The sequence below is a fragment of the Bos indicus genome, chromosome 5 (assembly GCF_029378745.1).
Source record: "Bos indicus isolate NIAB-ARS_2022 breed Sahiwal x Tharparkar chromosome 5, NIAB-ARS_B.indTharparkar_mat_pri_1.0, whole genome shotgun sequence".
In the NCBI taxonomy this organism is placed as follows: domain Eukaryota; kingdom Metazoa; phylum Chordata; class Mammalia; order Artiodactyla; family Bovidae; genus Bos; species Bos indicus.
Genome location: NC_091764.1, coordinates 10,578,002 through 10,594,167, shown reverse-complemented (window position 1 = coordinate 10,594,167; position 16,166 = coordinate 10,578,002). Strand labels below are relative to the sequence as shown.

Here is a 16,166-nt window from a genome sequence, read left to right as displayed (position 1 = left end):
CCATGAAGTGATGTGACTAGGTACCATGATCTTCATTTTTTGAGTGAGAACCCCATGAACAGAAATCAGAACGTGCTACAAATAAAAACTTTTTCTGTTTTGTGTTTTAGAGAACTGGTGGTTAATCATTTGCCAGCATACCATTGTGGCTGTTGCTTCCTCCTGTCTCACATAGTGCTCCACTGACACTGGTTTTATCTATTCTAATATGTAGGCTTGTTCCCTTCAGTTTAGAGTCTTTACTTGCTCTTCTTCTTGTCTGAATATTCCTTCTTTGGATTTTCATATGGCTGGCTCCTTGTCACTATTCAAGTCTCAGTCTGGTGTCACCTTCTCAGAGAGGCTTTCCATGACCATATTTTTAAAAAAATATATTTATTTGGCTGTGTCAGGTCTTGGTTGAGGCATGCGGTGTCTGTAGTTGTCGCATGTGGGCTTAGTTACTTTGCAGCATGTGGGATCTTAGTTCTCAGACCAGGAATCAAACCTATATTTTCTGCATTGCAAGGCAGATTCTTAACCACTGGGCCACCAGGGAAGCCCCTCCATGACTATCTTAATCAAAGGACCACCATCCATGTTTGACCACAGTTTCTGAATAACATCAACCTTATTCCTGCTAGAATAATGCCTTTAAAGTCATTTCATTTGGTAGTAGTTTGTATTTGGCTGCAAGTCACAGAGAACCAAATAGTTAAGCGTGTATTTTTCTCATAGACAAGAATCATGGGGTTGCACAGTTCAAGGCCACTGCACAGCTTGGTGATGACATCAAGGGCTTGGTCCCATCCTTCTTCATACCCCACCTTCCTCAGCACATGATAGTCTTTTCATGATCACAAAATAGCCAGTTCACATCTCAGCAGATTTGAGCCTGGCAAGAGATGGGGAAAGAGTAAGGGTGCAAAGACCAAAATGCTGAAGCATATGCCAGCATTTTATCCATTTAAGAAGCCTTCCTGGAAGCCAGACCCAGTGACTTTACCACTTACAACAACTCGGCCAAATGACAGAAGAGTCTGGCAAGAGAAGTGTGTTTGCTTTCCAGCTTTTGTAGTAGAAGAAGGCAAGGAACATGAGGGTTTGGATGACTTTGGGGTAGATAATTCATGTTGTTTGCCATAGTACTCAATAAATTTTTATGAAATTTGTGATGATATGTCTTAAATGACCCAGCTCCATCTTCATCCAAGTTCCAGATGCAAATGAGTCATGGTTAAATTCTGCAGTCTAAATGTTAGCAAAGTTAATAAAAAGTCATCATTAAGGAAAGAGAAGATGATAATTGAAGTATTCCAGATGACTGGAAGCTCCTCCCACTTAAGTTTCAATATTTTGTTTTTGGTTATAATATTCAATTATTTTAAAGGAAGTTTTTCAAGAACATGTTATCTTACTATCATCAGGCAGTTGATGATGATTTAATCATTTTTGATGATTAAAACATGTTATCAATATAACCACACTGATTATCAGTTCAGTTCAGTCACTCAGTCGTGTCTGACTCTTTGCAATCCCATGGATTGCAGCACGCCAGGCCTCCCTGTCCATCACCAACTCCCAGAGTTCACTCAAACTCATGTCCATAGAGTCGGTGATGCCATCCAGCCATCTCATCCTCTGTCGTCCCTTTCTCCTCCTGCCCCCAATCCCTCCCAGCACCAGGGTCTTTTCCAATGAGTCAGTTCTTCACATCTCGTGGCCAAAGTATTGGAGTTGCAGCTTCAACATCAGTCCTTCGGATGAGTATTCAGGACTGATTTCCTTTAGGATGGATTGGTTGGATCTCCTTGCAGTCCAAGGGACTCTCAAGAGTCTTCTCTAACACCACAATTCAAAAGCATCAATTCTTCGGCACTCAACTTTCTTTATGGTCCAACTCTCACATCCATACATGACAACTGGAAAATCCAAAGCTTTGAGTAGATGGACCTTTGTTGGCAAAGTAATGTTTCTACTTTTTAATATGCTGTCAAGGTTGGTCATAACTTTTCTTCCAAGGAGTAAGCGTCTTTTTAATTTCATGGCTGCAATCACCATCTGCAGTCATTTTGGCGCCCAAAAACATAAAGTCTGTCACAGTTTCCACTCTTTCCCCATCTATTTGACATGAAGTGATGGGACCAGATGCCATGATCTTCGTTTTCTGAATGTTGAGCTTTAAGCCAACTTTTTCACTCTCCTCTTTCACTTTCAACAAGAGACTCTTTAGTTCTTCACTTTCTGCCATGGTATCATCTGTATATCTGAGGTTATTGATATTTCTCCCGGCAATCTTCATTCCAGTTTATGCTTCATTCAGCCCAATGTTTCTCATGATGTACTCTGCATATAAGTTAAATAAGCAGGGTGACAATTACAGCCTTGATGTACTCCTTTTCCTATTTGGAACCAGTCTGTTGTTCCATGTCCAGTTCTGTTTCCTGACCTGCATACAGGTTTCTCAGGTGGTCAGGTGGTCTGGTATTCCCATATCTTTAAGAATTTTCCACAGTGTTTTGTGATCCACACAGTCAAAGGCTTTGGCATAGTCAATAAAGCAGAAATAGATGTTTTTCTGGAACTCTCTTGCTTTTTCCATGATCCAGCGGATGTTGGCAACTTGATCTCTGGTTCCTCTGCCTTTTCTAAAACCAGCTTGAATATCTGGAATTTCATGGTTCACGTATTGCTGAAGCCTGGCTTGGAGAATTTTGAGCGTTACTTTACTAACGTGTGAGATGAGTGCCATTGTGCGGTAGTTTGAGCATTCTTTGGCATTGCCTTTCTTTGGGATTGGAATGAAAGCTGACCTTTTCCAGTCCTGTGGCCACTGCTGAGTTTTCCAAATTTGCTGGCATATTGAGTGCAGCACTTTCACAGCATCATCTTTTAAGATTTGAAATAGCTCCACTGGAATTCCATCACCTCCACTAGCTTTGTTCGTAGTGATGCTTCCTAAGGCCCACTTGACTTCACATTCCAGGATGTCTGGCTCTAGGTCAGTGATCAAGCCATCATGATCATCTGGGTCATGAAAATCTTTTTTGTATAGTTCTTCTGTGTATTCTTGCTACCTCTTCTTAATATCTTCTGCTTCTGTTAGGTCCATACCATTTCTGTCCTTTATTGAGCCCATCTTTGCATGAAGTGTTCCTTTGGTATCTCTCATTTTCTTGAAGAGATCTTTAGTCTTTCCCATTCTGTTATTTTCCGCTATTTCTTTGCATTGATCGCTGGGGAAGGCTTTCTTATCTCTCCTTGTTATTCTTTGGAACTCTGAATTCATATGGGTGTTTCTTTCCTTTTATGTTTTGTTTTGTGCTTCTCTTCTTTTCACAGCTATTTGGAAGGCCTCCTCAGACAGCCAGTTTGCTTTTTTGCATTTTTTTTTTCTTGAGGACAGTCTTGATCCCTATTTCCTGTACAATGTCATGAACCTCCACCTGTAGTTCATCAGGCACTCTATCAGATCTAGTCCCTTAAATCTATTTCCCATTTCCACTGTATAATTGTAAGAGATTTGATTTAGGTCATACCTGAATGGTCTCCTGGTTTTCCCTACTTTCTTCAACTGAAGTCTGAATTTGGCAATGAGTTCATGATCTGAGCCACAGTCAGCTCCCAGTCTTGTTCTTGCTGACTGTATAGAGCTTCTCCATCTTTGGCTGCAAAGAATATAATCAACCTGATTTCAGTATTGACCATCTGGTGATGTCCATGTGTAGAGTCTTCTCTTGTATTGTTGGAAGAGGGTGTTTTCTATGATCAGTGCATTCTCTTGGCAAAACTCTATGAGCCTTTGCTGTGCTTCATTTCATACTCCAAGGCCAAATTTGCCTGTTACTCCAGGTGTTTCTTGACTTCCTACTTCTGTATTCCAGTCCTCTGTAATGAAAAGGATATCTTTTTTGGGTCTAGTTCTAAAAGGTCTTGTAAGTCTTTATAGAATCGTTCAAGTTTAGCTTCTTCAGCATTACTGGTCAGGGCATAGACTTGGATTACTATGATATTGAATGGTTTGTGTTGGAAATGAACAGAGATCACTCTGTCATTTTTTAGATTGCATCTGAGTACTGCATTTCAGACTCTTGTTAACTATGATGGCTACTTCATTTCTTCTAAGGGATTCTTGCACACAGTAGTATATATGATGTTCATCTGTTAAATTCACCCATTCCAGTCCATTTTAGTTCGCTGATTCCTAAAATGTTGATGTTCACTCTTGCCGTCTCCTGTTTGACCAGTTCCAATTTGCCTTGATTCATGGGCCTAACATTCCAGGTTCCTATGCACTATTGCCATTTACAGCATCAGACCTTGCTTCCATCACCGGTCACATCCACAAATGGGTGTTGTTTTTGCTTTTGCTCTGTCTCTGTATTCTTTCTGGAGTTATTTCTCCACTGACTTCCAGCAGTATATTGGGCTCCTACTGACCTGGGGAGTTCCATCTTTCAGTATCCTATCTTTTTGCCTTTTCATACTATTCATGGGGTTCTCAAGGCAAGAATACGTTGATATACTGTAATGTATTGAAGGGTTATCTTCCAGGACTTTGAGCAGTGTTATGTCTGTTTGCCTTAGTTTGCAATGATGCTGTATTTAAAAAATAAATTTGCAATACCTTTATTGTTTTATTTCTAATCCTTTTTAATGGCAGGATAGAAAAATAAGTAAGCATGGGCACTGGAGTCAGACGCATCTGATCTTGAATCCTGATTCTACCATTTCCTAGCTGTGTAGCCTTGAGCCAGATAATTTTTCTTTCTCAGCCTTAGCTATTTTTTAAAATATTTCTTTAACTATTCAATGAGGACAGTAGTAAGTAATCCTTATACATGTTTTTGAGGATTTTATAAGATGATCTAAGTAAGGCAAATAAAAGTGAATGATGGTCTTTAGCTCACCTTTTTCTGGATCACATATTAAACTATCATTAACCTACACAGTGCATTTGTGGACCACTGCCTGCATCAGCACCACCCACGATGACTACTAAAAGAGAAAATTTCAAGGCTTCCCTGTCAGTCTCTTTTTAAAAAAAAAATCTTAATTTTTAATAAATGGTACAAGGTTAATTTTTTGTTGTTGTTGACTAAAATTTGAGAACCACTGATTTCAGTCCCAAGCAAGGATTTATTGATCAGATTAGCTTAATCTCTGTTAAAGGCTTGGATAAGAAGTGCTGGGAATGATTTTAAGAATATGCTTTCCTGAGCCATGTCTTAAATGTAGTCCAGATTCTAGAGCCATACTGCCAGGATTCAAATCCTAACTTGACAACTTACTAGCTCTTTCTCCAGAGAAGTAATTTTAACTCTATGGGTCTCAGTTTCCTTTCCTGTAAAATGGAGATAATATTACGTACCTCATAGTGCTCAGAGAAGGAAAATGTTGAACATTCATGCTATACCAAAGTCTATACATGACAGCAATTAGTATTATAAGTAACATTGTTTTTAGAACCCATAGGGTGCACCTTAGAGGACATATCAGTGATTCTCAACACAGCCACACATTATATCACTGGAGAGCTCTGAAGATTCTGATGCCCAGGCCATACCTGAGAACAATGAAATCAGAAATAATATGTAGCTAGGATCTATGTATCTGGTTTTTGTTTGTATGTTTGTTTATTTTCAGTTCCTGCAGGTGATTCCAGTGGGTAGCAAAGGCTGATAAAAATTCTTCCCTCTCATTGAAAAGCTCTCCAGGGAATTCCTGGAAGTTCAGTGGTTAGAACTCAGTGTTTTCATTGTCAGGACCTGGGTTCAGTCCCTGGTCAGGGATCTAAGATCCCATAAGCCAAAATAAATAAATGAATTAAATAAAAGCTCTCCAGATAATTTTGATGATCACTGAATATTCCTTGAGAGAGGTATACTGGTAAATGAATTGGAGGTTAGTTTTTATTGAGAAAGGGAAAATAAGAGCTCAGCCTCTGACCAAGAAAGCCTGCAGGACACAGGGCTATTATAAAAGTATTGAATGTTGAAGGAAAAAGCCTCTAAAAGAAAATCTATTACTGGAATAAAAATAAAGGGCATAGGGTCTGGAATCACTTAGATCCAGACTCCAAACCCAAGTCTCCTATTTGTTAATGAAATACTTAATATCACTATAAGCCTCAATGTTCTCATTGTAAAATGTGGATATTTACTACCACGTAAAGTTTTTACGTGGAGAAGGAAATGGCAACCCACTCCAGTATTCTTGCCTGGAGAATCCCAGGGATGGGGGAGCCTGGTGGGCTGCCGTCTGTGGGGTTGCACAGAGTCGGACACGACTGAAGCGACTTAGCAGCAGCAGCAGCAGCAGCAAAGTTGTTACGGGCTTTCCAGGTGGCTCAGTGATAAAGAACCCTTCTACCAATGCAGGAGACATAAAAGACAGGGTTCAATTCCTGGGTTTGGAAGATCCCCTGGAAGAGGACATGGAAGCCCAATCTAGTATTCTTGTTTGGAGAATCCCATGGACAGAGGAGTCTGGCAGGCCACAATCCATGGGGTCATAAAGAGTCAGACATGACTGAAGTGACTTAGCAAGCATGCAGCACACAAGGTTGTTAGAAGGATACAGTGGGTAAAGAGATGGAAAGCTCTTGGCTAGTAATGACTCCTACTCCATAGACATTAAATAAAGGTTTATCGTTATGGTTGCTTTTTGAAGTGAGATTAATGGGATCCAGAGTGTGAAGGAGAGTGAGGAGGGGCAAAGGCAATGCCCAAGTACTGTGCTTAGATAATAGGATAGACAATGGAGGTGTGCACCTGAGAGTTGGTAGACGAGAGGAGGAGTTCATTTCAGGAAAAACTTCTGAGATCTCCTTGCTTGCTTAGTGTTTATCAAGCAGCCTCCCCAGTCCTTTTCTAATATTCCTTCCAATGTGAGCTATCCTGGTAAACCCAGACTTCTGTGTTAGTAACCAGATTTTGTAGAAAATTTCATAAAGTGAATGTAAGGAAGTTCTCAGCAAGAACCTTAAGGGGACTTGTAAATAAACTACACACAATTTATTATAGTTGTTTTAAGAACAATTATTTCACTTATTGAAAGGTTTACTTGACTTCCTTATAGATCTTGGGTCTTGCAGGTTTCTGGTACTTTTATAGAGCTAAAGGGAATCAGAATTAATTTTAAACTCCATTTAAACTGCATTTTAACATCCAATTTGTCACTCACCACATCTTTGCAGCACCAGTCAGAGCTAGGCTGGAAGGACCCGATCTCTGCCATTCTTAGTCTCGGGGCTTCTTTTGGCTTTTACCAACTGCCGTATAACCCCATGACCTCACATTGCTAGACTCGCTAGGTGGGTGCCAGCGAGTTGGCTCTGGTGCCAGTGCCCGCCACGTCTCCGCCTCTGACCAGATGGGCAGGGGCAGGCAGATCACCTGAGCGACCAGGAAAGCAGTTGTCTCCCTCTTCAGGCGACCCCCAGTGCCTGCAGGAGCACTCCTTGCTTGGCTCATTGGAGAGAAGACCTAATATTTTGTCCAAAATTAATGAGTCAACAATTCTTCATACATTTTTTTTTTCATCTCACAGTTACCTCTTCATACATACTGGAAAAGGCCTATGGTATAATGTAACAGAACTGGCCCAGCTTTTAGTAATTTTTGGTGGAGTGAAGGGTGACTAGTTTCTTTGATAGCTCATTTTGAACAGTACTTCTCAATTTTGAATGGTCACAGGAATCATCTGGAGTCTTAAAGAACCTGATGACCGAATCTCATACGTAGAGATTGTGAATACAATTATACAAGTTTGGGGAGCAGGCTGACTTTATGACTCCACAGAGGTCAGGGTGACCAGCCTTTGCTAGGAGCACTGTTGCAGAATAGGGTAGATACTTGATACTACTTACTTTCATTTATGGACTTTGATCAATTATTCCAGACTCTCAAAAGAATCCCATTCAGTATCCTGTTATATAGGGTGTCAAAGAATAATAGAAAGTGCAGGAGTTTTGGGAATGCTGGGACGAAAGGAAACCTGAACTATCATTCATATCTCTTGGAAACAGGATCTGTGAAACAACAACTTTAGAATCACTTGAATCTTGGGATTGACATATACACACTACTCCACAGAAAACAGGTAACTGATAAGAACCTACTGTATAGCACAGGGAACTCTACTTAATACTCAGTAATTACCTACATGGGAAAAGAATCTTGGAGTGGATATATGTTTATGTGTAACTGATTCACTTTGCTGTACAGCAGAAACTAATACAACATTTTAAATCAACCATGCACTAATAAATTTTTTTTTATAAAAGCTAAAACTAAAAAAAAAAAAAATCACTTGATAATTTTAAAATTCCTGAGCCTTATCCTCATGCCTCCTTAGTCAATGTCCCTCAAGTGGCAGTTGGGGGGGGGGATGTCAAGAACCTATATTTTAATACATTTCCCCAGGTGATACTTAGGCACCATTCATTTCTAGCAGAGGTTCTCAACATGCACATTTGAATCACATAGGGCTATAAAAACACCCGTGCCAACTAAACCAGGGGTTCTCAAACATGGCTTTTATCAACCATTGGCATCACCTTGAAGGCTTCCAAAAGCCCTTGCTCAGGCCCCACCCTATGCCAGTCACACTAGAATCTCTCTGTGAGACCTAGGCATCCATGGTTGTCAAAGCTCTCCACGTGGTTCCAGTCTGAAGCCAGGATTGAGAACCACTATACCATATATTCTGGTTTAATTCATTTGGGGTGAGTCTCAGGCATTAAAAACTTATTGTGGCAATCATTTTGCAATATACATATATCAAATAATTATGTTGTACACTTAAACTAACACAATGTTCTGTGTCAACTATGTCTCAATGAAACTGAGGGGAAAATAAATAATTTCTAAATGTACCCCAGGTAATTTTAAAGTGCAGTGCAAGATAAGAACTCCTAAATAGTCATTTTCAGCTTTCTGAATTTCCAGTTCAGTCACTTGATACCCTTTAGCCTACACATTCAGGCTTTCATCCTTCCTGCGCATCAGACCCAACCCAGTCTTGACCAAAGCTGATAGTGATCTGGAGGCTTATTCTCATGAGAAGTTAGTTATATGTCCACCTAGACATAGGCCTCGACCCCCTTCTTTTCTAGGCTCATCAACTAATCTATCATTCATTCAACAAATATAAACACCCAGTATTTGTCAAGGACTCTTCATTGAACTGTGGATACGATGATAAATAATACACTGCTCCTGACCTCTCAAAAATCTTATGTATTTGCAGGGTGAAGGAGGGAGACATACATACAAAAAGAGCTATAGCAGAGAGTAGTAATTATTACAATGGATAAGTGAACAAAGGACTGTGGGAATACCAAATGATAGCAACTAAATCTGCCTTGGAGAGTCAGGGAAGACACGTCTAAGGAGAGGCTATCTAGGCCAAGTCTTCCCTGCGTGACCTGTCACACCCTCCATGATGTGATTCCTCTCTACTGCATTTCTTGCTACTCTTGACCTGGTTTCAACTTCGATCACATTAAACTCTCAGTTCTTTGAATGCCCCACACTCTCTTGATAAAACTTCAGTAGTCTGTGTTTGTTTGCCTGGAATTTTTTCTCCTTTTCCTCATCTGTACCTCCTACCCAGGGCTCCGCTTAGCTGTTATTTTCACAAAGAGCCCCTCACTGACCTCCTGGATGATGATACATGTCCTGGTTAGACATCCGTGTACTAGCCTATAGAGCTGTTTTTATAGCTCATGCCCACTTTATTAGGTATCTGTGATCCTTCAGACCTGTGAATGCCATGAAAGCAAGAGCAACCAGTGGTCTCTATTGCCAGTGTCTCTCATGCCTGGCACTACTGGATGAATAAATTATTGCATTCCAGGAACAGGGGATGATATGTTCAAAATCACAGAGACATGATGTACTGTGTTGTGTTCTAGAATAGCAAAAACTTTGGATAATCAATGTATAGGTTCGGCAGGAGGAGGTTTTTAGAGATGAGTCAGAAGAGGTTGATTGTTAAGGGCTTTGTATGTATTCCTAAATGGTCTGAACTTCACCCTGTGCAACAGGAAGCCAGAAATATGTTTTATGCAGGGGAGTATAATAATGAGGTTTATCACTCTACAAGAGTGGACTGAAAAAGAAAAGCCATTAAAGAACATTAGGAGATATTCTAGTCCCTAGGTAAAAAATAATAAAGGCTTCCCTGAAGCAATAAAGCACAGGGTTTCCATTCAAAAGGCATTATGAGATTGAACCTATAGCACTTGCTGACTAATTACATGTGGGGGTGAATGTAAAAGATGATGCCATGGTCTAGCTTGGAAGACAGGCTGGGTGGAGATGCTGTGAATGGAAATACGGCTGGGTGGAGATGCTATTAATGGAAATACGGAGTGTAAGAAGAGAAGAGCTACTTTCAGGAAAAAATATAACAAGAACAGTTTTAAACATGTTGAGAGTTCCAAGTACCTATTGGAATCTAGAGAGTCTTTCATGTGGTTAGAAGTGCATACAGTTCTTAGCTTGGTATCTTATTGATTGTGGATGCAACTGGTTTTGTCCAACAGACTATATTGACTTTCAGTTAATGTACAAAAAGACAGATTTTTGAAACTGACAGTGTCTTACTGATTTCATGATTTGTGCTTCCTTGGGCCACAATTGGCAATACTTCAAGGGAGTCTCCATTAAAGTTACTTTTTGGTTCTTGTCTTTGATTACATACATAAACCTATGCCAACCCCACCTGAAATTTTAGGTGGTAGCAATGCTCCCCCTGATAGCTCAGTTGATAAAGAATCTGCCTGCAATGCAAGAGACCCCAGTTCGATTCCTGGGTCAGGAAGATCCCCTGGAGAAAGGATAGGCTACTCACTCCAGTATTCTTGGGCTTCCCTTGTGGCTCAGCTGGTAAAGAATATGCCTGAAATGCAGGAGACTTGGGTTCAATCCCTGGGTTGGGTAGATCCCCTGGAGAAGGGAAAGGCTACCCACTCCAGTATTCTGGCCTAGACAATTCCACGGACTGTATAGTCCATGGGTCCCAGAGAGTCAGACACGACTGAGCGACTTTCACCTTCAGTCTTATTATGGGTGACTATACTGTTATGTTTTCTTCCCTCATCTGACTCTGTGTTCAGAAAAGAAGCATGTCTTATTATTCTTGTCAGTCTTAGTGCCAAGTATACAAAGTGATGGATGGATGGCTGAATTATTTATTTAATTAATTAATAATCTGATGGCAGGGATATGGGTACTTCCTGGGGTTAATCACGTAGGAATTGAAAATCTCTGTATGTAACGTCTCAGTGTCTTTCAGTGAGTTACTGGCCACAGCAACAGAGGTAGAAGAGATCACTGTAAATATTTTTTAAATGGCCTTCATCTTATCATTTTCTCTTGACAGTACAAAACCATCCTGGGAATTTTAAAGCTATGGTTATAAACGACTGTGTTTCTTGATATATATCATCAGGTGAAAGAGAAGCATTTAAGCTAATTGTTGTTGAAAAACATATTTGGTGCTAAGAGATGGCTAGGTGGGTACATGATCAGATTTTTATTTTCAGAAGATAACTTTATGGATCATATGAAGTGGCTGGAAGAGAATAAATGATTCCAGTTGGACAGAGGACAGATGATGTTGAGGGTCTGCATTAATGCAATGGCAGTAAAATGGAGAGTACTTGTTCATTCATTCATAAATATGAAGTATTTATTTATTGTTTTACACCAGACTCTGAGGATGCAGTGGTGAATAAGCCCAATTAAATTCTTACCCTCAAGGAGATTATAGATTGTAGAGAAGATGCACATAAATCAGATCATCATACTAATAAATGTAAAAATGCAGGTTTGATAAATTTGGAATGAGAAAAGAAAAACTGAAAAAAAGCCTCTCAGAGGTAAAATGGACAGAATTCATTTCGTTATTGGGGTATCAGAATATACAAAAGACCTGCTTCCTGCTCTTCTTTTTTGAAAGAATATTCAGACTAATTTGTGTAACAGAAATAACATATGAGAAATACCATTGAGGAAGATGTATTATGTGACAAATGGTGTGGAACAAATTTAAATGACCTTTTACCAAAAGATGAGATCAAAAGACTACGAATTGTAAATTCTGATTTTGCAATAAATTCCACTTACTTTTTCATAGTCACTGTTTAATTGGAGTAATGGTACTTTTTGATAAGATACAGTTTACTCCATGTCTCTCTCCATTTTGATTTATTTTTTTTTCATTCAGATGTTGCCAGAGCAATTGAATTACTGGAAAAACTGCAGGAATCTGGAGAAGTACCAGTGCACAAGCTACAATCCCTCAAAAAAGTGCTTCAGAGTGAGTTTTGTACTGCTATTCGAGAGGTATGGGACTAATATTTTTATAACTATATTCTGCTCTATGCCTTCTGAATAGAAAGCATGTCTTTTCCACACAAACAGTTGAACTAGTTAAGAATGTAACTGCATCTTAAGCTTTCTGGTTTTAACTGCTTAGACAGATGATAAAATATAATTTAGTCTGCTAAATTCCAAAATTAGATTCAGTTAGGATTTTTGCATTCATGTAAAACCAAATGTTGAGCTTATGGTACCCATGAAGTGACTACTTCAGTGGGTGACTCTGACACGTAGTCTAAACTTTTTAGTAGTCACTTGAAGTCGTCTGGAAATTCAGGTAGAAGTAGTCATCATTAATGGGGACTGAGCTTTTCTTAAAAGAACACTTGACTAAATCTTTCTCAGGTAAATCTGAAAGAGTAACTCACTACTGACTAAAGTTATAGTTATTTGAAAATTACTGTCTAGTAAAGTAATGGGCACAGGCTGATATGCTCTTCAACAAATCTTTGTAATGCTTTCCTGTTAATGGTTTCAAAAAGCCTGAGGTAGAATAAGTGAGTTCAAAATGACTGTTTGAATTTTTTATTAATTTGTGGTGAAATTGACTAGTCAGTTAATGAATTTCACTGGTTATAAGATAGTTCACTTAATGCTTTCTTCAGTAAGCCCATCACCTCTTCTGCATTTAATTAGCACCTAAAGTACATATATCCAGCATTATTTATCCTGCCCAAAGTCCTCAATAGTAAATTACGTACTGTCATCCTTTCCAAAGTCAGTTGAACCCAATGGCTGCCAAGAGGGTCTGTGTAGCAGAGGGCATGCATCTCTCAGAGATGCTTGTATCAACCTTCCTCTTTAAAAAAAAAATTTTTTTTACATAAATGCATTGCTATATTTATGTATTATTTATATATTTATTTTTGGCTGCACTGAGTCTTTGCTGCTGGTGGACTTTCTCTAGTGTGGAGAGCGGGCTCTACTCTAGCTGTGGTTTGCGGGCTTCTCTTGTCTGTAGTGACTTCTTGAGTGACCTTTCTTGATTATAGTGACTTCTCTTGTTGTGAAACCTAAGTTCTAAGGGTGCTGGCTTCAGTTGTTGCAGACAAGGGCTCAGCAGTGTGACTTGCTGCCCCGCTGTGGGCTTCAGCAGCTGTGGCACAAGGGTTCACAAGTTGTGGCTCGCAGGCCCTAGAGAGTGCAGGCTCCGGTAATCATGGCACGCAGGCTCAGTGGTTGTGACTCACAGGCTCTTGTGCACCAGCCTGTAGTGGCACATGGGCTTCGTTGCTCCATAGCATGTGGGATCTTCCCAAACTGGGGATTGAACCTGCATCCCATGCATTGGCAGGCAGATTCTTATCCACCCTACCATGAAGGAAGTCCTCAGCCTTCCACTTTGCAACTGTACTTGTGGTTAATGCATGTTCTCCACCTGAACAGCGCTAGTTTCTGAGTTGTCGTTAAGTAGAAAGCCTCATGTGACATTAAAATACACAAAACCTGTCTCACTGCATATTTTAGCCATGCCTACCCAATGAGGTTAATATTTGAATTTTGCTAGGATTTTACTTAGACGGTGCTTGTGCTAAATCTTCACTACATGAGGTTGTTAACTACTTAATTTGTGTTTACAGTGAATGCAGTTTAAGGAAGTAGCCATAATTCTATCTCTAAATTTTAATTTATGAATTGTACCAAAGACTAAAAGAAAATTTCTCCAAGTGTATGAATTTTCGGCCATCCACTGCTCAGTGGGAAAGGTATAAGATACATAGAAACCCCATGGGCCTCCCACAGTCACTCTGTAGACTAAGGCTACATCCCCTATACACTCTTTTCTTCCTTCACAGAGTGCTACTCCCCTGTGATTTGGTGGCTGACTTTTCATCTTATTCTGTCCCCTTTCTACTTTCTACAGAATTAAGTAAAGAATAGTATCCATTAAATATATGTCTCTGCTCACTGGGAATTTGGCTTGTGATCCATGTAAAGTCTCTACTTTTACGGAACTTAAATTCCAGTGCAAGAATGATGATTAATAAATATATAATACAATGTCAGAAAATGGCACTATGGAGAGAAATGAAGCAGGATTAGGGGAGTACGGGTAGGACTCTTAAATTAGAGTGGTCAGAATATAACTTAAGTCATGGAACACAGGTATTGGAGGGGATAGTGTTCCAAGTAGAGCAAACCACAAGTGAAAAAACCCAGAGACAAGAATTGTCTTAATCCATGGACGCAACAGTCCAAAAGCCAGCTATGCCTTCAGTGAAATAAGAAAGGTAGGCTTCCTAGAGGCAGCTGCTGCTGCTAGGTAGCTTCAGTCGTCTCCGACTCTGTGTGACCTCGTAGACGTCAGCCCACCAGGCTCCCCTGCCCCTGGGCTAGGGAGCAGGAAACACAAGGCCTCACAGGCCATGGTTAGAACACTGGATTCTATCCTAAGCATGATAGGAAGCCCTTGGAGCATTTTGACCTCACCTGCTCAGCTTTTGAAAAATGTTTTTCTGACTGCTGAGAATACATGGGTCTGTGCAAGAGTAGAAACAAAGAGATCAGTCATAAGGTAATGAGCAGTTCAGGAGGTGAGATGATGGCAGCCCAGATGAAGGTGGCTACAGTGCAAGTTGTAGGGAGTTGTCAGATTCAATATATATGGTTTTGAGAATAAAGACAGTGGGAATTGACATACAGAGTATATCAATGAGAGAAGTCTCAACGGATTCTTACATTTGGACCTGAACAGTTGGATCAATGTGATGTAACGAGATGGGAATCCTCGGGGGTGGACGAGGTTTGGAGTCGACTATACAAGCACTCTCTTCTGGATATAGCAAACTGGTGATTCTTTTCAGAAATCCACCTAGAGATGTCTGGTAGACATCTAAGTCTGAAGCTTAGGGGAGAAGCTGATGCTCGAGGTGTAAATGAAGTGTCGATACCTGTTCAAATAAACACACAGGCCTTTTTCTTTAAAAAGTTTGCTAAGGAAAGAGAAGATTCAAGTGAAAAAAAAGAAAAATGTAAAGAAATGTGGAGCCATTGTATAGATATTGTAAACACATCTTACAAGCTCTGTGGTAAAGTACGCTGTCATTAGTGGCCCTTGGAATTTATAACTGATGAATAAGCAGTTCAGAAGTTGTAGAAGGGAGAAAAAAGATGATGTAGTTTATCTACCTTATATTTTATAAATTTCACTAATAAAATTAGTTTATATTCACATTACTGTCCTTAGTAATAATTTTAAAGGCAATGCATGTTATATAAACATTGATTTTGTCCCTTCTTCTCAGCTAATATTTCATAGTAGTTGCATGGTGTTGTTTATATTTAAGTTTGGAATTTTTATTATCCTCATAGTATTTTTATGTTAATCATATGAAGTAATGATAAGAGTAGCCAATGTGTATACAACAATTCTGATTCATAGAATAACACTGTGACCTCATCTAGTGAAAGTTCTTCAGTAAAATATAAGATATGAATGCATGTTGATGGATAGGTGAATCCACAAGCAAGTAAAGTACAACGAAGAAGTTATGATGTAAGGTGTTAACTACCTGAAAATTAGCTTTAATTTTACTCCTGGTCTCTTCGGTTTTGACTGTTATGCTGGAGTGAAACCATTAAAGTGTGGGTTTCTTATTCATAATAGGAATAATACTCAGAGTCTCTCTGATTAAATTATTTGAGTTTTCAGAAATATTTGCCAGTTAATACTTTCCAGTGTGAAAGTTATAAATGTTGTCATCACAGGAGGAAAAAAGAACTAGAACTATAGAGGCATCATTCTTTGTTAAAATGTATTTGTTTATGTTTCGGCTGTGTCGGGGTTCTGCTGCT

General features: G+C 39.5%; 1 protein-coding gene across 2 annotated transcripts in view; it reads left to right on the top strand.

Annotated features, from left to right (window-relative positions):
- The window catches only part of LIN7A (lin-7 homolog A, crumbs cell polarity complex component), a 160,388-nt gene that overhangs the window by 42,461 nt on the left and 101,761 nt on the right, over nucleotides 1–16,166 (top strand). For both annotated transcript variants that reach the window (XM_019960306.2, XM_070788856.1), the window contains exon 2: nucleotides 12,217–12,335. In XM_019960306.2, coding sequence (XP_019815865.1) covers nucleotides 12,217–12,335 — 119 coding nt within the window. The remainder of the gene's footprint in view (nucleotides 1–12,216; nucleotides 12,336–16,166) is intronic.